The sequence below is a fragment of the Rhinolophus sinicus genome, linkage group LG09 (assembly GCF_036562045.2).
Source record: "Rhinolophus sinicus isolate RSC01 linkage group LG09, ASM3656204v1, whole genome shotgun sequence".
Lineage (NCBI taxonomy): Eukaryota > Metazoa > Chordata > Mammalia > Chiroptera > Rhinolophidae > Rhinolophus > Rhinolophus sinicus.
In genome coordinates, this window is record NC_133758.1 from 99008699 (window position 1) to 99035442 (window position 26744).

General features: G+C 39.4%; 1 protein-coding gene across 3 annotated transcripts in view; it reads left to right on the forward strand.

The window, feature by feature from the left end:
* Window positions 1-26744, forward strand: part of DNAH11 (dynein axonemal heavy chain 11) — a 291367-nt gene that overhangs the window by 184594 nt on the left and 80029 nt on the right. For all 3 annotated transcript variants that reach the window (XM_074340834.1, XM_074340835.1, XM_074340836.1), the window contains 7 exons: window positions 2232-2378; window positions 7891-8004; window positions 10292-10435; window positions 11078-11260; window positions 12763-12864; window positions 19026-19164; window positions 23054-23220. In XM_074340834.1, coding sequence (XP_074196935.1) covers window positions 2232-2378; window positions 7891-8004; window positions 10292-10435; window positions 11078-11260; window positions 12763-12864; window positions 19026-19164; window positions 23054-23220 — 996 coding nt within the window. The remainder of the gene's footprint in view (window positions 1-2231; window positions 2379-7890; window positions 8005-10291; window positions 10436-11077; window positions 11261-12762; window positions 12865-19025; window positions 19165-23053; window positions 23221-26744) is intronic.

Consider the following 26744-nt stretch of genomic DNA (forward strand, 5'->3'; position numbering starts at 1 on the left):
TCTTTACGCACTCTGTAGGCCAAAGCACCATTTACCTTTTTCCCTCTAAGTTTCATACACCAAGAACGGTTCTTTGGTGAAATGCTGTGATGTTTCCTGAGCCGTGAGTAGGTAGACCACAACTGGGAAAGAGAAACTTGAGGGAAGAGGTTTCCAGGATTGAGTGATGTAAAGAATAGTTTCTGGGAAATCCCCAAAGAGTACATCCATATTTGTGCATCTTTTCATTCTCTTTTAAAGAATGTTCTTACTCTTCCATTTTATGCAGATTTTACATTACACGGTTTCTCTTTGACCTCTTTCTCTTTCTTTTTCTTTCTCTACCTGACTCTCCAATTCTGTCTCACTTAAGTAAAGACCCTTTTCCCCAGGAAAGATTTTCCTAGGAGTCCTGTTGAGCTAGAAGATGAGTGGTTTTCTAATAATCATCTCTGTTATGCGTGATGAGTCAGGAGGTTGGGGGAGGGGAAGAAAGAAAGGAACTAGCAATCCGTTCTCTGCCAAGTGCAGGGCTAGAAACAACAGGCAGAAAGTCTGAGAGGAAGATTCACAAAGTCTTGATTGAGGGACTAGGTGATTTCTTTTCATTAGGTACTTGTGCATGAAATGCTCTTAATATCAGAAGAGGGATTAGAATATTTCATAGTTCCTTAAGAATCTTTTTTTTTAAATGGTTTATTAGGAGAAGGAAGCATAGTTTCCTATGAGGAAACCCTGTTTATCGCTGTCTATCTCTTCTCTAGATGTCAGCTTAGGTCATCATAGATAGCCGTAGTGACCTTTCTTCATAGATAAGCCTCGCATCCAGGAATTGAGTCACTTTGCCTATTTCAGACCTAACAGCTTCCTTAGAAACTGAAATGAGGGCTGGAAATAACAGTTTCTTCCCAGTCTCTTGGATGATTCTTTTGATTATGGCCTAACGTACAACCAGTTTTACAAGAAGAGAGAAGCAAATGTCACTGGAGTGTTACCCTGAGTTCACAGAGAGGCTAAACAGTCAGTCTTAGCTTAAGCTTTAACAGTACAGGTGGCAGTCGTGGTCGCCATGCCTTTTACATAGAGTGTAAATGAACTTGACATGGGGGTTACCAGAGCCCTTGGATATGGTGGTGGGATGTTGTTCCACAAGGTGAAACCACTCAAGTGCCTTTAGCAATTGAGTGAAAATAAATGGTTATGATAGTTTTTTGCTTCTATCATTTAAAAAAAAAAACAAAGTAATATTTATACTTCTGGAAAATAAGTGGAATGAAGAGTTAATTATCATGATGTGTAAAGGTCCTTTCATGTATTTCTGAGAGCTGAGTCATGCTTTTCTCTATAGCCTTTCACTTTTGCTTTTATTTACACAATCCTCAGACTTAGGAACCCAGGGGTACCTTCTGAACCTCACGAAATCCTGACTTAAAAAGTGAGCAGAATCCTTCTTTAGAGCAGATGAATTTGTTGGTGCCTCAGAAAGACTGAGTGCCACAAGGGCTGAGGGAACTTATTTAGTGCCCCTCCCACCCCAGGCGGACGCTACACCTCTCTGGGCTTCTGACCGCACCGTACTGATCCCCACAAGACACTTCTGTTTGTCCTGCTCAGTGTAGGTATTAAGGTGAATGTCGTATGAGGTAAAAAAAAAAAAATCAGGAGGGCCATTTCTTGTTTTGTGGGAAGAGGTAATACCTGTTTGTGGGCTTTTCAAAATAAGCAACTGATTCAGTAAACTGATAACAGCCAAGGAGTATTGATATCTTCAACGTCAGAAGTCTCTAGCAATTTTCTGTTGGAGAATGAAAGCATGGTTCTTCAGCTTGTCATGAAACAGTCTTCCCACGGCCTCTGCTGAGTTGAGCCTAAGCTGCACAGGACCCAAAAAGCAAGGGGTACGGGTAACGTGGGCTCACATGGGGAACAATGTTGGGGCTTCCCTGACCGTGGACAATGAGTTGAGAAAATTAACTTCTCATTGGTGGCAACATAAATTAATGATATTTTCTACAAAACCAAGGAAAACATTTTTCTATCTTCCTGTATGGCAAAAAACAAACAAACAAAAAAAAACAGGGTGCGGGGAGGGTGCTGCCTTTTTGCACATTGGACTAAAGTCATCTCAGGGTAGAAAGAGATGCACAATAACAAACTGCTAGAGATCCTTGAATTCATTTTACAAACTAAGCTATATCTGATTTTTGTTGTTGTCAACGCAAGTTACTTCAAAATAATGACTTTTCCTTTAGGTGGGGGATCTAAAAGCCAGGCTGGCCTCTCAAGAAGCCGAGTTGCAACTGAGAAATCATGATGCTGAAGCTCTGATCACAAAGATCGGGCTTCAGACAGAGAAAGTGAGCCGGGAAAAGGCCATCGCAGATGCGGAGGAACAAAAGGTCAGGCCCATTCTACCATTTAGAGTGCCGGGCTATATTTAGCACAAAATAAACCTTTGTAGGGGAACAATTTTGAGCAACTTCCTCTCCAGGGAGCATAAAATCTAAAGAATTATTATAGCTACACATGTAACAGCATTTCACACCGTGATTACCACTTGACCTTTCTTTACAGTATGCATTTCCCCCAACCTTTTAGCTCTTTTAATGATATGAAAGAACAATAAATACTGAGCTCATTCAAGCATATAATGGACGTGGATCTTGCACATTGGGCCTATTTGTAATACAGTAAAGGTCATGAAGCCACCTCGGAGGTTTCTGAAGGTTTTCTGTTTTTAGGCACATTGAACAACTCAATTGTTAACAAAGCCCATTCCGTCACTTTGCAAGATGTTTTTCAGATTTTGCATTTTAATAATACAACTTGGGTTTATTATTAAATTCTTAGGTAAATTTGGTCTTTTTGATTCAATTGAGGCCCTGGCATTCTTTATTGTGTTTTGTTGTGGGAAACAATTATTTTTAAGATGATACAGTTTCTACTATTTTTGTACCCAGGTTTCCAGCAATTCTGAAGTAAATATAACGTCTTTGGTTTTCTTCTTTTACCAAAACTTCAGCTTTGAATGGAAGGGATTTTTTTGTTGTTGTTTTTCTTCATCCTATTTCCCAAAAGAAATATCACAGTAAACATAATGATTAATAAATATTTGTTTAAAAATTGAATGAATATGTATGTGTCAGGTGAATTCTCATATTTTAGGCAAAATATTATAATCAGGGCTTAGTTAATAAAAAATTGTAAATTGCTAACACTCTTAGAGCCATTGAATCAGTAGCCATCATCCTTGCATTTTATGATACTAGAAAATATTTGAGTTTTTCCAGTGGTGTTGCCATTTATTCATAGACAAGTGAGTTGTTTTTCTTTTTTTTCTAACGTGTAGTGAGCATGTTTGCCTTTAGCTTGCACAACTAAAGACTTGACAAGTATATTGAAAAATCAAAACTCTAAATACACATTTTGAAAAACAATGACTATTTTGAAATGGAAGATAAGGCACATTTGGCATGACCAATTGGCATATGATTCCTAATTCTGGTAATAAATGTTTCTATTGGTGTCAGGTAGGTGTAAGATGTCTTTAAGAGTATATTATTATATTAAGCAATTAGGTATCACGCATGGTGTAATTATCATAAACTAATTCCACCCAGGGGATATTTTTCAGGCATTACACAAACGTTATACGTATGATGTTCCAGAAATTATTATATCATAACCCACCTCTACAGATACCTTTTTGAAATCTTAAAATATAACAAGTACTCTAGAGCTATTTTAGCATTTTTACATGTGAATTCTCAAGGCAAAATTACTCTCCCAAAGAGGGTAAAAAGGTTTTAGCAAATTAGAGCTCATCTGACAGGTTGTTTTGTGAAGTTCTTCAAACATGAAACAAACACATACTACTTTTCTGTCTAATCCAAACCAAGAAATAAAATGATCCTTACAAATATTTTCATTTTATCCATGAGGTTTAATTGAATTGTAAATAACAAATATTAACTGAGCACCTATTTTTGACCTGGCACTGTGTAGGCTTTTGAGGATATGTGACATACAAGGTGCCCTCATGTAACTTATATTGTAATGGAAAAGGCTGACAAGAGCCATGTGACATGTTGGTAGACAAGGTATTCTGATTTAATGATAAGGGCTCTGATGAAAATGAAATAGAGTCAATGATGGGGGAACTATTTTTTTTTTTTTTTTTTTTTTTTTTTTTTTTTTTTTTTTTTTTTTTAAATGTTTTTATTCATTTCAGAGATTATAAATGTGTGTGTTTGTAGAACAAATACATTTAGATTAACAGGAAATTTTTTTTTTTTTTTTTTTTTTAAGATTTTTTATTTATTGGGGAAGGGGAACAGGACTTTATTGGGGAACAATGGTGAAATTGTTGTCCTTTCAATCTTAGTTGTGGGGGGTTCTGTTCAGCTTCAAGTTGTTGTTCTTTCAGTCTTAGTTGTGGAGGGCGCAGCTCAGCTCCAGGTCCAGTTGCCGTTGCTAGTTGCAGGGGGCACAGCCCACCATCCCTTGCGGGAGTCGAACCGGCAACCATGTGGTTGAGAGGACAGGCTCCAACCAACTGAGCCATCCGGGAGCTCAGCGGCAGCTCAGCTCAAGGTGCCGTGTTCAATTTTAGTTGCAGGGGGCGCTGCCCACCATCCCTTGCGGGAGTCGAGGAATTGAACTGGCAACCTTGTGGTTGAGGCTCCAACCAACTGAGCTATCCGGGAGGCAGCTCAGCTCAAGGTGCCGTGTTCAATCTTTAGATGCAGGGGACACTGCCCATCATCCCTTGCGGGTGTCGAGGAATTGAACTGGCAACCTTGTGGTTGAGAGCCCACTGGCCCATGTGGGAATCGAACCGGCAGCCTTCGGAGTTAGGAGCACGGAGCTCTAACCGCCTGAGCCACCGGGCCGGCCCTGGGGGAACTATTTTATATTGAGTGGTCATGGAAAGAAAGTCTCTTTGTAATTACACATAAAGACCAGGAATTAATCAACACCACATATTTTTTATGGGTTCACATTTGTCATATGTTCAGCAATGTGCTAGATTCTATGTGATCCTATGAAATTGAGGTCTCAAGGCTTAATATGTGAGAAGTAATTAAAAAGTTATAACAGTACATTGCCACATTTAATATGACTAAAGAAATATTGGGGTTTAAACACTGCCTTGCAGTGCATCTTGACAACACATGGAGAGAAGCAGGTTGAAATTGTTGCTTCAAATTCCTAAAATAATCAAGGGCCATTCAAACCACTGGCATTGCCAGCTGTCACTTCAAGTAACACAATCACCGTTAAGCCTGTGAAAATTAGTTCTTCCATCTTTGACTTATCAGCTCCAAATTCTAAGGATCTTCTGGTTCCTTTCAAACGGCTTGCTTTGTTGAGTAGAGTGTAATCCTCATGAATGGAAGTACCTTCCAAATTGCAGGGCTAATATAATCTCTTCCTTGATTTTGAATGGTCTTCAGTTTTTATACGTGTTTCTTTCCTAAACGTGGGTGGAGCTGGACTTTGAAGGACCATCAAGAATTTCTTATAGTCTGGAGGCAGGTGAAACCAGTTGATTAGTTTGCTAGGGCTTTCATAACAAAATACCACAGACCAGAAGGCTTAAACAACAGAAATGTATTTTCTCACAATTCTGGAGGATAGAAGTCCAAGATCAAGTTGTTGGCAGGTTTGGTTTCTCCTCGAGGCGAGGCCTCTTTCCTTGGCTTACAGGTGGCCACCTTCTTTCTGTATCCTCATATGCTCTGTCCTCTGTGTCTGTTGTATGTGTCCGTGTTTCCTGTGTTATAAGGCCACCAATCAGATTGGATTAGGGCTCACCCCAATGGGCTCATTTTAACTTAATCATTTTAAACCTGCATCACCTACTGAGGTCCTGGGGTTAGGGTTCTTTAACATGAATTTCAGGTGAACACATAACAATTCAGCCCCATAACAAGCAGATATTGTGACTCTGTTCTCTCCCTGTGACCACCACTAAATTTCACAAACCATCTGCAGAGAACTTTTGATTAATAAAGGGCATAAAAGTTCCGGTGTACCCAAGAACGGGACTATCTCCAAATCTCTGCTTTAACAAATAGTGGTAAAGGGAAAGCACACTGAGCAGTCTGTGTAGCTCCTCTGCCTTCTGCAGGTTGAGCGTTGCTGACCACTACCCAGGAGCCATGGGGCAGAGGAAATTGCACACTGAGGCTTCCCAAATCACTAAGATACTCAGCATCTTCACTACGCTAGTATTGTTGCACCTTAGGGTGAGAGGTATTGGGAATGAGAAATAAGTTGTCCAACCTAGAATATTTTTTAAATTTGCTTTTGTGGGTTTTTATTTATCTAACATTCAAGATTGCTCTGCTTATAAAAATAACCCAAAGGAACACTACTCCATTAACAGTAAAGGAGTCAGAAGGAGGAGAGTAGCAACTCCTAGTCTCATAGAAACGGCACTTAAAGAAATACTCTTTAAGGTACTTCTAGTACTAAAAACCTGTGATCCTGAGTCTAATTTAAAATGATGCTATTATAGATAGTAACTAATAGCATTTATAGATTCATTATATCCTTATGGAAAATACATCAACCTGAGGTAATAACTCACTCACCCAAATACCCTCTCTCTTTTGTCTGTAACAGTATTCTCTACACACTAAAAATGCAGTATTCTTAGAATTTTCATGGTCCATTCCTGGCAGTTTTGAGGACTGTGGTTTTGGAGCATTCTCAGCAAGCATGCAGAGTTTTCTTATTTACATTCACAGTAGCTGTGTATGTATTGGCAGGAGATCACATATCTACCCTGAGCCAATTATGTTCATAAAAGGTGCAGTATACAGCAAAATAATGGTTAATCAGGAGAAGGGTAATTACTGCTAATAAAGCTGTAGTAGACAACATAATTTGTCGTGAGCACTGTTTAATTTTATGGTATGGTTAAACCTGTTCATTCAAACACATCCGAAGAAATGCACTTTTGTTCACACTTTATATTCCACAAATCACCATCACCACAAGAACCATGCCCCGTGGTGACAGGATCCTGGTGCCCAGCGCCACAGCTTAGAAATTCAAATTTCTGCTGAGGACCAAAAATGTACTCTGCCTGGTCATTCGGATTCTATGGGGGTCATAAGAGGAGGAGGATAAAACCTTCAAAGCGTCTCACTTTGAATTGGTTCAGGTTTACCAGCATTGTTTCCCTGTGTTCATATTATATGTGTTCTTGTCACGAAGCGGATACAGCACCCTTTTTCACACTGCACCCTCAACAGAGGAGTGGACGTCAACGTCATTGGTCCATTGCCAAAGACAGAACTGGACTATTGCATTTATATTTCCTTACCAGGTCCTTAGAGAAACCAGTAATTCATCTTTGTAAAAATTCTATCTGTGGTTAAGCATGCACAGCATAGAACAGTATCTTCTTGCCTGAACAAGAAAACTTCACATCTATTCTGAAAGGAGAATCAACATGGCTTTTAGGCAAATGTTAGCAAAAATTAGACAGGAAATTCTAACGAGACTATTTCGTGGTCTAGGCCCCTGAGCCAACCTGGATTTTCAGTTGTCCAGGACGCTGAAAAAGAAAATTGAAAAACAGAGGAATCTCTTAATCTTGCCTTTCTTATTTATTAGTGGCACCTTGTCGTCAAATTAGGCAAAGCCCTTCTTGGAGCATTTTGATACTCGAATCCATTTGTACTGGCATCTGTCACTGTGCATTTTGTGCATGAACCAAGCTTTGTATATACAGTGTGCCGAAAGGGAAATTAGTCGTCAGACAAAATCCTCAGGATTCAACATGCAGAGAAATGAGTTATTGAACGCTGCATCTGACTCAGCCCACATTTTGCAACAGACATATCTAAGATGATAATTTGTGTTTATGGGTCTGTGTGCTTTTTTCTGTCTGATTAGGTGACAGCCATTCAGACCGAAGTGTCCCAGAAGCAGAAAGAATGTGAGGCTGACTTACTCAAGGCTGAGCCTGCACTGGTGGCTGCGACAGCTGCTCTCAATACACTCAACAGGGTAAGATAATTACCTACTTGGCTCGTGGGATTCCTCAAAAGGATATTTAAAGTTTTTAGAGTTTGAATAACTGAACTAAGAGTCAAGTCCATGCAACCAAAATATTTTTTGTTTTGTTTTTGGGTTTTTTTTAAAAAAGCCATAAAATATTACAGGTGAAACAAGTCTTTGAGGTTCTTCATCATTATAGTTCAGCTTCCTTTCCCATCCAGGACACTGTCCAACTGCACTCAACAAGCAGTCTCCTTTTGGAAACTTCCACTACTGTGGGATACATACTCTCATGAAAGGCAATTGGATTGTTAGCAACTGGATTTGACCCGTATCCAGTTGTTCCTATTATGTGTTGCTTTAAGAACTAACTGTGGGATTCTGTATTTCTTTGAATATAAAAATAGCAATAATGAGAGATGCTCACGAAAAGAAGAGTGGGAGGGAAGAAAGCTACCTAGGTTTGGCCCATACCATTTCCCTCGATTCACGTTATTAGTAAAACCTCATTGACTGTTCGAGTTCCCGTACGAGAAAATAATCTATGATGGTTGGAAGGATGGACGGGGGTAAGGAAAAATGGTATTGTGGGTGATGTTTTTTGAAAATCCAGCAGCTAGTCTTGTCCTCGGGTTCTGCTAGGCCTCAGGGGAGGATCTGAGGGAACCACCAGGCCTAAGGTTCTGAAGATTCAACTTTAAAGAGTAAAGGATCCAGACTTTCACTGTTCTTTAAAGAAATGTTCAATTCCTTTTTCTAAGTATTTTTTTTGGAACAAATAATTTTGACAGTGAGCAAAGAGTTATCTACATGGATGTTTCTTCTAGTGTTGCTGAACATACAATAAAACTGAAAAACATAAAAGAGCATAAGTATACCATGATTGAAGATTGATTATTATGCATTCAGATACACTCTGCTGCCATTAAAATGATATCATTGAATACTAGTTAGCAACATGAGAAAATGTTTATATGAAGTGAATAAAGCAGACTGTAAAATAGGATATATTATGTGACTTTTTTTTGTACGAACATGCGTGCATAGAAAAAAGATTGGAAAAAATAAGACAATAGTAACTGATTATCTCTAAGTAATAGAATTTTGTATTTTCCTCTTTATTTCTGAACAGTGTTTATTTTCTTCTTTGGGCTTTTATACATTTGCAACTTTTTCTCTGAATATATTATTTACCCAGACAAAATAAATGTCATTTAAGTATAAAGCTGATTATATTTGTAAATGATGATATTTATAAATGCAGAAAAATCCTGCTTAGTGAGCTCTGTTATCATCAGCGTATTTTAAGTCTGCTTTTGCTCTTATTTTTACACCCTTTCTGTTCTTTGCAATCATTTCCCAAATAAATAGGCAGTTTATGGTAATGGAGCAGAATCAGGTTCAACATTTGATCTGAATGTATTATGCAGCTCATGAAATATTACAGGAAGTACTTTTTTAAAAATCATATCATAAACTTCATTTTTTAAATTAGTTGCAGGTGTACAAAGCAACAGAATGATTAGACATTTATACCCCTCACAAAACGATAATCCCAACAAATCTACTGCCCATCTGACATCGTACATACAAGCTGTTACAATCCCATTGACTGTATTCCCTGTGCTGTACTTTACATCCTGTGACTATATATATATTTTTTAAATTATAGTTGACATTCACTATTATTTTATATTAGTTTACATGTACTTCGTATAGATCCCAATGCCCCAAAGTATTTGCTCTGGTTCTTGTAATTTATACTATTGATACCATCTGTTGGGAAAACCAAGATTCTGACATGAAGAGATTAAGGAGTAGCCCAGAAAGTAGGTGCAGCTTATATGGGCCTCCTCTCAATGGGAAGTCATCGTAGTATAATGGGAGATGTTTCTTGTGTGTGTAAAGCAGAAAAACACAACTAAGAGACACTGAACTAAGGGATTATGATCTGGGAGGACGTGGTTACAATACAAATATGTTATATAGATGAATAGAACCCATGAATACCTTAAAACCTATATGTTTATAACATTTCCTGACTCAGGGAGCAGGGCTCTGAGGGACTGGTATACCAGATGGATCATTTTTCTTGGCGGCAAAAAGGGGCAGTGATGTTTCCAGAATATTAGAAAAGTGCCTGGCAAAAACTGGTCCCAAGGTGGAATTCCTAGTGGGAGGCAAAGAGCTGCCAAACCAAGACGGGTGTGAAAAGGACAGGTAGGAAGCGACTGAAGACCAGCTTGCCAACTTCACAGCTATTCTCGTCTTGAATGTCTGTGTGCTTTTTCTTCAGGTCAATCTCACTGAGCTGAAAGCCTTTCCCAACCCTCCAAATGCGGTTACTAACGTTACTGCAGCCGTAATGGTCCTTCTGGCACCCCGGGGCAGAGTGCCAAAAGACCGAAGTTGGAAAGCAGCTAAAGTCTTCATGGGAAAGGTATCCAACAGCCTGGCAAGATGAAAATCCCAGTGTGTTTTCAGTACTGTGGCTATACTTGACAGCAAAAGATGTTCAAGTCAAAAGAAATCATCTTTATACTCGCTGAGTGTTACGTGCTGTATGTTCTTGAGACTTAGAATTTTTGTTTGCCAAGTTAGAATATTTGTTTGCCAAGTTGGAGATTAGCTTGGGGTTATAGCATACCTAAGCCAGCACCAGCAGCAGTTGGAAGGTTGCTAATTATTTGCAAAATTATGAAAGCAGTTAAGTGTAGGAGGAAGAAAATTACATGGATTTCTTATGCTGGAAAAATGTTTCTAATGTACAAGAAGGTGAAGCACGGGAGTCTTTTGGGTATGTGTGTTTCTTTTTCATTTCTGCCATTCTTTTCTTCAAAATGTGAATGCCTCCTGTGTAGGGACTAAATATTTTACCCTGGAATAGAAGAGATTTTAAAAGTGTCCATTGCTAATTCTAACTCTATACACTAAAGCCTGAGAAAGTCAAACAGTAGGGTAAATGCAGCTTGCCAATTTTGCCTTTGTAATGTGAGTTCTAAAAGCTGATTTTAATTTTTGATCTTGGAATTTTCTCTGCTGCCAAACTGGGTTCGTTGCAATAAGTCTTTTTGCTTTACAGGTTGATGACTTTTTGCAGGCGTTAATTAACTACGACAAAGAGCACATTCCAGAGAACTGTCTAAAAGTGGTGAATGAACAGTATTTGAAAGACCCAGAGTTCAATCCAAACCTGATTCGGACCAAATCTTTTGCAGCCGCTGGTCTCTGTGCCTGGGTCATCAACATCATTAAATTCTATGAGGTATCAGTTGTAGTTAGATGTTTTACAGGTGTTATTCACAAAGGCCCATAAATATCTTAATTTCTAGGCCAGCAAAAAAATGTAAAGTAATTTGATATTTAATTATCTGGATAAGATAAAGTTCTAAGAATGAGACATGAAAGTGTCAGATCATACAAAATTCTATACAGAAGCCTACTTGAAATGAAATGTTGGAAACTATCTTTTTACAGGGTGGCATGGGTAGCTACTTTAGATCAAATAGCAGCGATTGATTTGATTTGATTAGATGAAAACTTGTTGCGTACATTAATTATATTTATTTATGTGAAACTACTAATTTCATGTTGATTTGGAACAAATGCAAATCTGAATTAATGTTTAATTAAACTTAATCAAAGAAAAATTCACACCACCTATACTGTAGACTTACTGAGATGAGAAAACAACCTTTTTTTTCTTTAGTGTTTTAATGACAAATAGATTTTTACCTGTATATATCTAATCTGAAGTTTATACTTGGGGCAGTATAGAAATAGATCATCATTTCATTTAGTTATTTATCGCTCAAATTCTGATCGTCTGCCAGCTATATTCCAAGTACTTTGCAGAATACTGGATGTAAAAAGGAAAAAATACCTCGCCCTAACTCATTTTTGTCTTGGAAGGTTGTATGTTAAATTCAAAACTAGAATTACTGAGGAAATGCCAAGTATAGTCAGTGTCCTTCCCGGAAAGATTTTTCAGAAAACCAGGCTGTGTTCTTTACACTGGGGACCCACAGGACCCTGACAATCTTTCTTTCTCTTTAGCGGATACCTGTATAGAGAAAGAATTGAGACAGATTGCTGTTGATATATGGCCTCTCGCCATAATAAAATGCCTGACCGCTCTGTTCTAAACCATGGCTGTGTTCTGTGTTGTTTTGCTATAAAATAGGAAATAAAATTTAATCTCCTTCCTTTCTCCCCAAAAGGAAAAAAATTGATCCACCTAAATTCTCAAACCACCCATTCAAACACTTAAGGTGGCCAGGGAGCTTAGAAAAGAAAGTGAAAAAGCGTGGTTACTACTGTGTGAGGCTATCTTCTGCTTTTCCTTTCTGGATCCAGAGAATTCCTCCACACTTATTTTCTGTCTTAAAGTCAAGACTTGATCCCAGCTTTAGCCACAGTTCCTGCACACTGCAATTTCTAGTGATAGGATTCTATCCAAATTTTATGACAAACTAATTTTAGTGTCTGAATGGTGTCTGACATATATAGATAGCATTTAATGCAAGTACTTGTAACTTTCATGTCCAGAATAAATGAGTAAATAATGGACAAGCAGAGAGCACTTGGAAGGACACGTAGCTTTTTGCTCTGCCATTAAGTAGTACCATTGCTAAGAAATAAACAAGCAATTACTAGATGAATTAGAGATTTTAATTATAAAGCTTCCAGCAAACGTAGGATTGAATGATTACTTGTCCTTTTTGCATCTTTATTACCTCATGAATTAAACCCCATATGGATTTTCAGGTCTACTGTGACGTAGAGCCGAAACGCCAAGCGTTAGCCCAAGCAAACTTAGAATTGGCTGCAGCTACTGAAAAACTAGAAGCTATCAGGAAAAAGCTGGAGGTGAGTGCAAACTATAACCCTGAAGACTTTCCCAAGAGATGGTACCTCCTCCCTTAAGATCCCCTTTCTGGGGAGCCACATCTGAGCCCTTCCAAACAGAAAGGAATTCAATCCTTCATTAATGTTTTCATTTACGTACTTCTTTAGGAGATATTCCTTATCCGCTGTATGCTAGACACTGCAGAAGTGGGACCTTTCATGGTTTCTGCACTTATGAAACTTTCATGGTCTGGTATTAGAAGGATGAATGTAGCACACAGTTATTCTAAGAGCAAGGATTCTGGAGCCAGACTGCCTGGGTTTATATCCTGGCTCCACTATTTGATGTTGCGCAAGTTAGTGAACCTCTCCTAGCCTCCGTTTTCTCATCTGTGAAGTAAGTATTATAATAGCATCCACTCCTTGTTAGGATTTTGAGGATTAAATGAGAGTAATTCATATTAAGAATTTAGCATGGTACCTACCATGTTTCTCTGAAAATAAGACCTAGCCGGACCATCAGGTCTAATGCGTCTTTTGGAGCAAAAATTAATATAAGACCCGGTGTTATTTTGTTATAATATAAGACTGGGTATAATATAATATAATATAATATAATATAATATAATATAATATAATATAATATATAATACTGGGTCTTATGTTAATTTTTGCTCCAAAAGACACATTAGAGCTGACTATCCAGCTAGGTCTTATTTTCGGGGAAACACGGTAGCACACAGCTAAGTGCTTAGAGAATATTAGCCACAAATATTATTATCGTTACTGTTTTTACAAATACATAACCAGTCATTCCAGTCCAGCATCATAAGTACCAGCGGCACACAAAAAAAAATTTATACAGTTTTAATACAGTTTTTTCCTTTCTTAAAATATGTACACATTTTTTTGGCACCCTCTGTATATACTTGTATGTGATGATATATATAGAATGCAACAGGAGCGCCAAAAAAAGTACTGAGCCTGGAGAAATTAGAGAAAGTTTCATAATGAAGATGTATCTGACAGGGGCTTCAAAAGTCACCAGGATAATTAGGTCCAGAGAGGTATTCCTGTAAAGAACAAAAATAACAAGGACAAAGCAGTTGGTACACTTGAAGAATCTTAGGAGGCCGGAGCCCTAAGATGAGTGTTTTGGGGAAGATTAGGAATAGCAGGAAGGAATGAAAGATGAACTTGCAAAGATGAGCAAAGGCCTTCCTTGTCTTTTATGCCACAGAATTTAAATTTGATATGAATAGTGATATTGAGAGATTTTAATAGGTAATGACATGATCAAACTAGCTTTTCAGCAACTGAATGGAAGCTGGAGGCAGAGAAGCATCTAGGGGCAGACAGACAAGTTAGAAGGCACAGTCAGGGGCCGACCCGGTGGCTCAGGTGGTTGGAGCACCATGCTCCTAATGCCGAGGTCGCCAGCTCGATTCGCACATGGGCCAGTGAGCTGCGCCCTCTACAGCTAAGATTGTGAACAACGGCTCTCCCTGGAGCTGGGCTGCTGTGAGCAGCCCAAGCTGGGCGTGAGCTGCTGTGTTCCGTGGACTCCGTCAGACAACCTGCATCCAACTGCCTCAGCCTGGGGGAATGCAAGGCTCATAATACCAGCATGGGCCAGGGAGCTGTGTCCTGCACAACTAGACTGAGAAACAACAGCTTTAACCAGGGGGGAAGGGAAAAAATGGGGGGCGGGGAAAGAGGCACGGTTAGGGCCTCAGCTGAAGCAGGAGCAGCCATGATGGAGAGAGTGAAATAGATGCAAGTCTGCCTGATGGGCTGAACACAGAGTGGAGATGATGAGTTGGAGACGCCTGACAAGGCAGCGTGGAGTAGTGCAATCAGGGTGTGAAGGCTGTATAACCCTGGAAACGTAGGGAAATCCTCAGAGCTTCAGTTTCTTATCTACGAAGTGGTGATAGTAACAGCTACCTGTCAAGTGGGCGTTTATGATTTTTGGCCCCTGGAATCCAGATAGGGAATTATCTTTCCTCATTGGATACACTCAGGTGGGGCTTTTACCAGGGGTGCCCTTTGCTCTTTTAGCTGAAGACTAGATATAGTATCCAAGCTTTGCCAGTTTGACACCCCATACACACACCATCCCTAAAATTTGAATCAGGAGCAAAATGAAAAAAAGACTGAAAACAGAGTCCATGCATTCCAGTGACAGTGTCCAGGTGAGACTTTCGAGTAGTTCCTGCTCCTGGGTGTCTGTATGTGGTTCATTCCTTTCCTTCCCTCCAGCAACCCCCGGTCCCCATTTCCCTCCAGTGAATTTCTTTCAGCTAAAATTAGGTTAACTCTCTTACTTCCCACCTATGAATCCTGGTGTATCAAGATGCGGTTCGTTGTGTAGTACCCGCCAGTGCTTCATGCATGTTGGTTCCCACTCGCTTTGTGTAGCAAACACACGTTAGGTGTTCAGGGGTCAGAACTGGAGTTTGAGAGAGAAGTCTGGCTCAGGAACATAGATTTGGGAATTGTTGGTGTGAAGATCATGTGTGTCGAGAGACTGTCCAATGGGAATGTAAAGAATAAGGAACAAAGGGAGCCGAGGGTGGACCTCAGGGGGGATGTTCCCATGTCACAGTAAATCTGGCCAGGGGTCCCTGAGCAGGTGACCTCAGCAACCACAGCAGTCTGGACTCTGGTGCTCAGAGTGGCCAAGCACCCAAGCCCAGCTTCTAACAGAACAGGACTTCAACTAGGCCTCATTGTGTCTGGGGCCACTACTTGTTAATTTGGCTAAAAAGAACAGGATTTTCAAATAGAGTGCCTCCTAGATTTCAGGGCCAGGTCTTGAAAAAAGAAGTGTGAGCTCGTCTTTCCAGATCAGAGCCCAAAGCCTTGACTCCTCAAATATACCCGGAAGGGATTAAACTGTGCTCTCATTTTACTATTCAATAATTATAAGGTATCTTTTTTTAAGTAATTCTTTTAATAAGATGGTTAATAACCCCAAAAGCTTTCTGTTGAAGATACAGAAAATTTCACCACCTCTCTGGGTAACTAACACCCCTTTGTCTTTCAAGGCTGCTTCCTCTAACAGAACTTCCCGACCATCACTCTCCGGCCAGGTGACCTGACACTCCTCTCATTTCTGTCCTATCAGTACGTGTTCCTGGTACAACATCAAATATACTAGTCAATAAACACCTGGTGATTGTTGAAAGAAAAATGAGTCAACTACAGCTGATTTAGACAAATTAAGGATAAACATATTAATTTTATAAAAGTTATCTTCATCTGTCAAAACTCTCACTGTCAACTTGACTAAAACCTTTAGAAAAATGTTGCCCTCTATCGTCAATGGCTTTATGTAAACATTAGAAGCAATTTAATGTTCACAGAAAAGGTGATGAGGATATTCAAGACAGCCATGTGTGAAACAAAAGTTAAGACTTTTTGTGATTGCAGATTTAGTAATCCTTTGGACACAGCCTGCAACCAGCTGACAAGAATTGTTCATGTCAATTGTTTTCAAAGACTCACAATGTAAGCAGAGGTTCACATGTCCATAAGCCTTAGAACTAAGTTTGCAAACACAGAGAAGAGAAGACAGAGTAATAATTGAAATGGCTTTATGAAGAAAAGGATCCCTTGACCCGCCCCCCATTCAAGAATTCCATTCAATGGATTTCCACAGAGACATCATTATTGCCACAGAGTCTCTGGCTGCAGTTCCCACCAAGGTTCAGTTCTCTATGAAAACACCATGGTTAGTTATGCCAAACACAAAGGACCTCTCCATAATTTCTGTCTGCTGACGCACAGTCGAGTCAAGGTTTGAGCCGAGTGAAATGATAATTTCTGCTAGCTTTGCCTCCAGTTCCTCCAGCCTCTCATTTCTCCTCCCTCCTGGGCTTCCCTGATCTTATGCCTCCTGTTGCCTTCTTGTCTAGGAAAGCAGGGATGTGTCTGATATCAGCACTTGTGCTGTGATGGAAATTCATTCATACAGTGCTAGTCTCTATGTATTTGTTCTTTCACATCTTTATCTCTAGCTTTGGACTAGAAGATGGCCTCACAGTGAAGGTTTGATGAAAACAAAAAAAAATGCTGAGCCTGCGTAGAAGAAAGGCCATCATGCCTCTCACATATACAGCGTCTATGGATGGCCAGGAATAAAATCCAGGTTCAGTCTCTTTAGGACAGCAGTTCTCAGAGTGTATTCCCTAGACCAACGGCAGCATTTAGTGTCACCTGGGAATGTGTTAGAAACGCAGACGTTCAGACTATACCCTAGACCTACTGAATGAGAAACTCTGGAGTAGGAGCCCAGGAACCTGGGTTTCATCAAGCGCTCCAGGTGGTTCTGATACACACTCAAGTTTGAGAACCACTGGTGTAAGGTATCTGGTGGGCTGGGGTCCTTTAGGTAATTCTCTCTTTCTCCACTCCATTTACTCTTAGAACCTGAGAGGCCAGGGCCTGTCAAGAACTGTGAAGGGACCAAGATTTTGCCCTACTTTCAGGCTCACGAGTTATCCTGCAACAGTTTCATAGATGCTGGCAGAAGACCGGAGACTTATGGGTCAGAGACCAAAGGACTTTATTACTCACAGCACAGCATGAAGCATGAGCTTCCTGCTTCTGTCAGTTCCTTTGGCCCCCAGTTCCCATGGGAGTGATGCACAGTAGACCAGCTGATGTTGTACACAGTGGGTTTGTGTCACTGCTGAGAAATCCCAAACTTAGGAAACCCCCAATATAAAGAGGACTGCAAGTAAACAGACCCAACTTTTGCCCCAGATGGAAACATATCTGTATTAGTCTGGTCAGGAAACAAATCTGTCTTCTGCCTCAAGAGAAACACTGTCTCTATCATCCAAGCCTATCTGCCATGGACATATCTTGGGAAAGAAAGTGCAGAGCAAAACGTGTCCATGTCTCTTCCCAAGAGGCATAGAAGCAAATGCAAGAGACTGTTAACAGCAAGCTCCCCTTCCCAGCTCCCCTTCCCAGCTCCCCTTCCCAGCTTTAAGAACTGATATTTCATTTTATACCTTAGTTTTATGTATATTTAGGTCAATCCTATGAATTGGGTACCATTATTATCTCCATTTTTCAGCTGATGAAGCTTAGAAATAGCAAGGTTAAGGAAACAGCCCACCTTGATGCGGCTGCTTAGCTGGTCCAAATATGAACTCACGTATCTGATGCCAGAGCTTACATGTGCTTATTAAAGCCTCTTGGAACTTTGCACGCATTTACAAAAGCAATGTTATAACTCTTATTTAGCATTGTTAGAACTTGCAGGTAACAAGATGCTATAATGAGTCTCCCAAGAATTTGATATCTTAGTCAAGCCTTTTTTGGTTATAAGTTATAGACGCCCACTTAGAAACCCTTAAGCCAAAAAGGACACAAGCGTGACTCATGGAACTGATGAAAAATGTGTGCCTAGAGGGAAAGCAGTCCAGGAAATGGGAAGCAGCCATGAACATCTTTTGTTGTCTCTCTAGGGTCATGTGACTTCTCATCTTGCTTCCCTTTCATCTTTCTCTTTCTCTGGAGTGGTTTCCCCTGCTTTCCAGTCCCCTGGGTGGAAGATGATTCTGCTCTAAATTAGGCCTTCCAAAGGCCTTACACATTTCCCCAGGTCTTTTGTTGCTAAGGATAAAGACATACCTCTGAGTTCCAATCCCAAGTTTCCAGAAAAGAAGATCTTCTGGCCAACCTGGGTCAGGTTGCTGAGGTCTGAAGGGGCTCAATCATTAACACCCCTCTTCATTGCCTGAGTAATGAACCAAATGGGAAATGTAGAGTGAGTAGGAGGAGAACCAAAAAATGACCCTTATCATTAAAAAAGCTGGGACTAGAGGATGAGGCTTAGGCACAAGAGAGAGGGAAATGTACATCCAGAATATGTGTGAGTCTGCAGGGTACATCCACTTACTCTAGTCGCTGACCGCCCTCTGTCCAGTGCAGAAGGAAAGCGAGAAGACTGCATGGGGACCTGGCAGTCACGGTGGCACTGATGCATTTATTGTCACTATATCCTCTTCTCCATCTTCCCTAACATATTTTGCTGCAGGGGCAAAGGTCAAAGGAGGGTCAGAGGTGTGTTTCATTTACCTTAAGGTAATAGATGTTTTAAGATGATTATAATATTGCTGTTTTATCTAAAGATGGCTCAAAACTTAATTTTGACTCTTATTCAGGATCTGGATCGAAATCTGAGCAGACTCACAGCTTCATTTGAAAAAGCAATAGCCAAGAAAGTTCAGTGTCAAGAAGAGGTGAACCAAACGAACAAAACCATCGAACTAGCTAACAGACTTGTCAAGGAACTTGAGGCAAGTTAACCTTTTCTTCCAAAATTTTAACCAAAATATTCAGATCAGCTTTTTTGGCTTTTATCTTTATTTGCTGTCAGTAATAGCTAAATGGACATGGAATCAACAACAAAGAAGAATATTTAGTCATCATTCATACTATAGTTCTAACTTACCCCAAGTGAAAAATGACAGATTCCCTGTATGATTTAGTATATAGCCATGAGCTCAGTAGTTTTCCTCGGTGTGTTATAAACTCAGGACTGCTGCTAGGTAACTGTGGTACTGAACTGTTGTTTGTATCTTTTAACATACATTTACAATTGAATTCTACCATCAGAACATCAATTCAAGCTAAGCCTGCATGATTTATTTTTCTCCTGTGATATCTTTTTAGAGGTGACATGCTAATGTCAACAGTTAGTTCATTAAATGTAAAGATTAAAAGTGTTTTTTTTTATAATTCTTAACTTTCACCTGTTTGAGAGGTAGAAAAACATACGGCCTTTGACCTCAGTAAGTCACTGTTTTTATTTGCTCTCCCATGTGTGATATACTCACACAATGGAATATTATTCGACCATAAAAAGGATTGAAGTACTGATACATGCTACAACATGGATGAACCTTGAAAATGTCATGCTAAGTGAACGAAGACAGACACAAAAGGGGAAAATGTGTGTTAGGAAGTGTTGAGGTGGGTGATAGATTAACTTCTTATACTATAGTAGACTTTCAAAAACCTAATTTACACACAAGCAACAGATTTAAACCCATCATCCCTCTGAAACTCACAGTTCGTGATACAAAAACTCATAGTTCCTCCTGCAAAATCCTCTCTCTCCGTTCCATCTCAAAAATTGCAGTTTTGTTCTTCAGTTGTGCTGGCCAAAAGCTTTGGAATCACCCTTGACTTTTTGCTCTTTTCCTCACAACCTGTATCCAATCCATCCTTATATTTATTGTGTTGGGTCTCCCTTCCAAGTCCATTCAGAATCTCAGCATTCTTACCAACTTCACCTCACCATGCTGGTCCAGGCCACCAGCATCTCTGCCCTGGGGTACCACCCCAGCCTCCACTATTACCCTTCAAAAATCCACTCCCTTCACTGCAGCTGAGTGATGTTTTTAAAAAGAAAGTCTGCTCATGTCACCACTCTCTCAGAATTATCCAACTCAACATACAGTCCAAAGGCTCTCCCTGGCCTACAAGGTCCTACATGACCCAGGGTCTGGCTTCTGGATACCTCCTATCCTCACTCCTGCCACCTTCCCTCTTGCTCCATCTTCACTGTCCTTGCTCTTCCTCATACAGCCAGTCACTCTCCTATCTTGTATTCCTTTTGTCTTTTTCCTCCACGTGGCTTTCATTTCCCCCAATAATGACATCACTGGTACCCTCACTTCCTTCAGGTCTCTGCTAAAACGTCTCCTTATCACATGGTTTTCTCTGATCTCCCTTTGTGAAAGAGCATGCCCCCTGCACATATTCTGCTTGGTAGCTCTGACTCTGCTTTATTGTTTTTTTCATAGGATTTATCAGCACATGACATACACACTTATGTATATATATACACATATATAAGCTCCTCAAGAATAGGAACTTCACCTGTTTTCTGCACTGCTTGATCCCAGGCATATAGGCTAGCCCCTGGCACATCACAGCCATCAATAGATATTTGTTGAATGAATGAGTGAATGAATGAGTGAGCTTTGGGAGCCTATGTTAAAGAAAAATGGGGGACCCTTTGAAGACCATTTTTCTTAGGTTAGTTGAGAAATTCCACCACTTCTGGTGGAGTTTACAGCTTCTCCCATTTAAAGTGGAAAGATTTAAGCAGTTTCAAGTGTTTACCACTTGTGAAGTACCTGAGGAAAGGAAAAAGCACCATTTAATTAGACTGTTTTCATGAAGTATTTTCAAAATGAAAGTTTTATGAAGGGGGAAACAGGCTCTACCATGTGTCTCTAACACACAACAGTCTCTTCCAAAGGCTTTACTTAAGATGATTTAGACGAGGAAGGGAAAAAAACGTTGAATAGTGTTAACCAGCAAAATGTGTGTGTGTGTGTGTGTGTGTGTGTGTGTGTGTGTGTGTGTGTGTATTTTTTAAAGGATTAATTGAAGATGTCAGACCTTTTCCTTTGAGGATAAATTCTTTCTGACTAGAACAGGACATAGTTAACTTCTGAAAAGCATCAAGACTGATGATTTTGTCTATATAGCATTGACCTGGAAGCTCAACCATTCAGACTAATAAATCAGGCAATTTATATTTAATCATTAACTAACTCCCGAGCTGAACAGCTGTTCAAAATTAGAAATGGGTCACCCCAGCCAGGATGACATTACAGGCAATCTATAATGCATTAGAATAAAATGATAGTGATTTTTAACTGTCTAGAAATTTATTACAGGACATGTTCCAACTCTTAAACTCTTGTTAGCCAATGTCAGTAATGATTTATGTTGCGTGGGTGGTATAGTGAAATTATTGACGATTTCAATAGCCAATAAGTCTATGTTTAGTAAAGCTTCAAATTTCAAAGCTGTTTTGGAGAATGAGGTGGGTGCACTTTATTGTTTATCATTTACTAACCAAAGACAACAAAGATGGAGGGAAGGTAAATGAGAGATTTCTCTTCAAAATTAATGGATATATTGTCAGTAGCTGAGGAGGGAAAGTAATGAATTCTATAAAGAGGGCAGAGAATGGAAGTTCCTTGATGTTTAATTTTATAGCTAACTTGGGGTGATCTTTATCCAGCAAAGCAAGGAGGCTATATTTAAACAGCTTTGATAACCATTTTCACCTGCTAATTTCATGATCTCAGTGTTGGGGATATTATGATGACTTGCAAGCAACTGGGATTTCAATCTGTTCTGACATATATCACTTGTTTTCTGTGGTCACTCTTCTTTCATGAGAAAAGCTAAATTCCACAGGGTTCTTTGCTTGTACTATCAAAGTGATGATTTTTTTTTCAGGGCCTGATCACTTGCATGTGCTTAGAATGTTGCATTCACTTTTAGCATGCATTGAAGCCAAGCGAATTAGTGAACTACCCTACAGCTTAGTCAGGCCATATTTATTGCCCTTTTATTCAAATCCAGTATTAAAGGCTCCACATACTTAACCTGAAAATCAGATTTTAAATGGCCATTCAACTAGACATAAAGCCTTCCACTGCATTCTTTGATTGTATTATCTTCAAGGTTAGTGAAGTCCTTCTGATTCCATGTTTTCATGCAGGGAATGGGTTCTGCCACCCATCGAGTGATTTTATTAGAAAAATAACCCAAGTTTAGTAACTACCAGCACTATTCTTTAATAAACAGAATCTAGGATAGGTGGCCCTTTAAGCTTTATGTTTTAATTAATTAACATGAGTGGTGTTTGTTATTTTCCTTTTCTTATAATACCGTAAGCCCATAGCCAGTATTTTCCTTTTGTTGTTTTTTTGGGTTTTTTTTAAATGTCTAGGACACTGTAGTAACATTGCTGAAAAGCAGGAGGAGTGGAGAGCAGCCAAGCTGCCATTAAAAATCCTAACATCATTCAGTCTTGGCCATAACTCTTGGTCTTCCACTCTAGAGATAGGAGACGGACCGTCCGCCTTTCAAGAAGGACCTCAATCATGAGGAAAGAGTTAGGGCATCGAATGAGAAGATGTTTAAGACCTAATGTCATATTGTAGTAAATTCCACTGAGGAGAGAATGAGCGCTCCTTCAGAATGATGGGTTTCAAACACATGAACGATTTATAATAGTCATGCCAACCAGTTATGTTTTGTTCCCTCTCAAGACTATGCAGGACATAGACTTAAACTGCTCTAAGGTAATTACGGTAAGAATTTGCTGAGTTGATACTCACCCTACAATTACAGCTGAGTCATTTTATCTTTCAGTCAGAGAAGATTCGCTGGAGTCAGTCTATTAAGTCCTTTGAAGCTCAAGAGAAGACACTCTGTGGAGACGTTCTCCTTGCGGCAGCCTTCGTGTCTTATGTAGGATCCTTTACGAAACAGTATCGCCAGGAACTGGTAGATTGCAAGTGGATTCCCTTTCTTCAACAGAAGGTAAGTTCAGTTCCTTACTCTGTTAATCTTTGGAAGCATCATCTTGAAATTTCAGCAGTAAAAGCAGTATGTATACCCTGCTCTTTTGTACTTCAGTAACAATAACTGACTGGAAATTCTGGTGTGAGAGAGATGTTTCTTGTGTTGTCGTTTTTCTTACTTTAATGATGGTTAAACAGGGAGATGACAAATATAAAAATTAATTGTATAAACTATAGAAATATAGTTGGAAAACTGCTTTAACAAAACTTGTAGTTGAATTCAAACTTGGGTTATTATCATGTAGCATGAAACGAGTTATTTGTTAAAGATTGTTTTTCCATGACTCCTTTCAGATGAAAAGTGTAGCATTTTGTACATATTTTGATATAAAAATAGCTCATCCTAAATTGGAAACTTCAAACCCATAAGCAAAGTGAAATCATAGTTTTGGAAGATTTGAAGTCATCTAGTTTAATGTCCTCCTAATAGAGAAAACTGAGACACAGAAAGTTTAAATGACTTGACTAAGGTCATACAGAGCAGGAAATTAGACTTCTGACTTCCAGACCATTGTTTTCTATGCAACACTGTGTTATCTCAGTTGACTAAATAAAGCAGGTTCTTAGTTTACACATCCAGCCTTTAAGATATTCTAAATCTCTCTGTATATTAATGTTCTACATTGCTAATAACGGGTGTGAACTGTATGGGTTCACTTACAAGTATACTTTCCCATTTACTTAAAATTGCAAACATGGGGTTCCATGAAAATAAAATTTTGTTTTGAAAAGGAATAATAAAAAAAAAATTTACATTGGTTTACTTATCCAAAATGTCTAAACATATAACCAGAGCAAATTGATCATTTTCTGATGATATATGCTAAACATATATTTTTTTAACTGTGGGCCTATGTTTTATTCTGGCCCCTCAATTCTCTTCTGGGAACCCCATGTCGTTTTCAGTCATCACTCTGAAAACAGACACTCTGCCCTTTTTTCTTGAGAACACAGGCACCATGCAAACTGAGAAACAGACTGTAAAACACAACCAGCTTCCTCTCCCCCTCATGTCTGACCATAGCAATACCAAAGGAAGAAAAGTGATTCTAAATTATGTAAGTGACATCCCTTTGGAAGAGACTTTTCTGTCTCTAAGACACCTGGCAGAAAGTACTACATACAACATAACAAATGCCTGCCCTTATGAAATAGAGGTTTCCAGTTTCTGATCTACTTACCTTTTATGACTTCTAGATTCAGTCTCAGCCAAGTGGGAAGGCAGTCACATCTGTATGAACGTGTGCCAGGGTCCAAGAGGAGCTGAAATTGTTTACTAGTGTTAAGTTTTGATTAAGTTTCCTTCGACAGTGTTCCCTGATCTTGTCCTTCCGAGAAGCAGCTCCTCTTCTCCTCAATATATAGGGTGTTTTCTAGAGCTCTGCTTGTCTGTAGGTAACTGTCACCGAAGTGTCTCTGGCTTGTCACTTTGGCTTGGCTATCCTGGGGATTCTAATGGTTTGTAAATTAACCAGTCAACAACTGACTGTGATTTGTATGATTTTTAAACTCTTTAAGACAAACATGTCATTTGTTAATGATCATTTGACACATTTACGGTAACCTTGGAAGGAACTCTTTATAAAGCAAGCCAGTATTCCCTTCATGTGCTCCTAGAAATGAAGACTTCATATTCTAAATACATCAATTTCCCCCAATTTAGTAAATAAATTTAATTAAGTTCAAGCCAGAAATCCAAGGGGAATTATATTTTTACTTGAACCAGTGATTCTAAAGTTTGTCAGAAGAATATGTTTTTTAGAACACCAAGATAATTTTGAAATAGAACAGTAAGAGGGCACTTCTCCTTCAAGATATTAAAATATTTTCTAAAACTACAGTAATTACAATGAAGTGGTTCTGCATGGGGAAGTAGAAAACTAGACTAGAATAGAGTTCAGAAGCATTCGAGGATGTAGCGAGGTACTTGATATATTTAATACTCATATGATAACGTATAAACTCCCACAACCACATCTCTTCTCTACCAACATCTATGCTCATATATTGTCTTCCTTCCCTGGGCTGTACATTGGAAAACTGGCACTTTTATCTAAGATCAACCATTGGTGTTCTGTACTAGTGTCCATCCTCTTTCCCTTCCTCAAGGACAGTTCTAGAGCAATATTCACCTCTCTATCATCATCAATTTTTCCCTCTCTACTTATTCATTACTAAATCATTCCCGCCAGCATTCCAATACATAGTTATTTCTCACTTAAAAAAATAAATAAAAGAGAACAAACTGATGGTTGCCACGTGGGAGGGAAGTTTGGGGGACAGTGTGAAAAAGGTGAAGGGATTAAGAAGTACAAGTTGGCAGTTACAAAATAGTCATGGGGATGTAAAGTACAGCATAGGGAATACAGTCAATGACATTGTAATAACTATGTATAGTGCCAGGTGGGGACTAGATTTATCAGGGTGGTCACTTTGTTATATAAGTGTATGACCACTATGCTTTACACCTGAAACTGATATAATACTGAATGTTAACTGTAATTGAAAAAAAATACACCAACAAATTTCTCTTGACCCATCTTGTCCTCCAGCTACTCCTCCAGTTCTCTGCTCTCATGTGCAGTGATCGCTTCATAAAATCTCTATTCACTATCTTCAAATCCTCCTTCCATTTTCTCTGAGTCACTCCAGACAGGCTTTTGTCCCCATCGCTCCACCACGACTCTTGTTGGATTTTGCTTCCACGTTGCTAAGTCTACCGGTTTATTTTCCATGCTCATCATACTGACTTGACTATTGACTGTTTTTGATGTAGCTCATCACTCCATCCTCCATCAATACTTTCTTCACTTGATTCCGAGACATCTCCCTCTCTCCATCTTCCTCCTACCTCACTGGTGAGTCCTCCTTTGACTTCTTTGTTGGTTTTTCCTCTTCCTGCCAACTTCTTAATGTTGAAATGCTCAGACTTCAATCTTTGAGCTGCTTCTTCCCAAGTTTATGACATTCAATGTCACCTGTACACCAGAAACTCCCAAATACACATCTGCAGCCAAGATGATGGCGTCTACTCTTCTATGTCTGGAACATGTCTCAGACATGGCACACCCAAACTGAAATCATGATCTTCCCCCAAAACTCTTCTACCCAATATTCCTAATTTGTTTAATGGCAGCTCCATTCTTCTTAGCGCAGGCCAAAAAACTTATAGTCACCTTGGGTTTGCTATTTTTTCTGACACCTGTTTCCAGTCCATCTAGGACATTCTGTAGACAACACCTTCAAAATATATTTTTACCACCTTCACTGCTCCCATCCTGGGCCAACCCATATTCCTCTCTTGGAATACTGTAAAAACCTAACTGGCTTCCCTACTTTTACCTTTGTTGCTTCTCTTCAAATCAGATCTCAACATGTCAGCCAGTGTGATCCTTTAAAAATGCAATCAGATTACGTGACTTTTCTTGTAGAATCCCTTTGGCTACCACTATGATACTCAGAGCAAAAGCCAGAAACCCTACA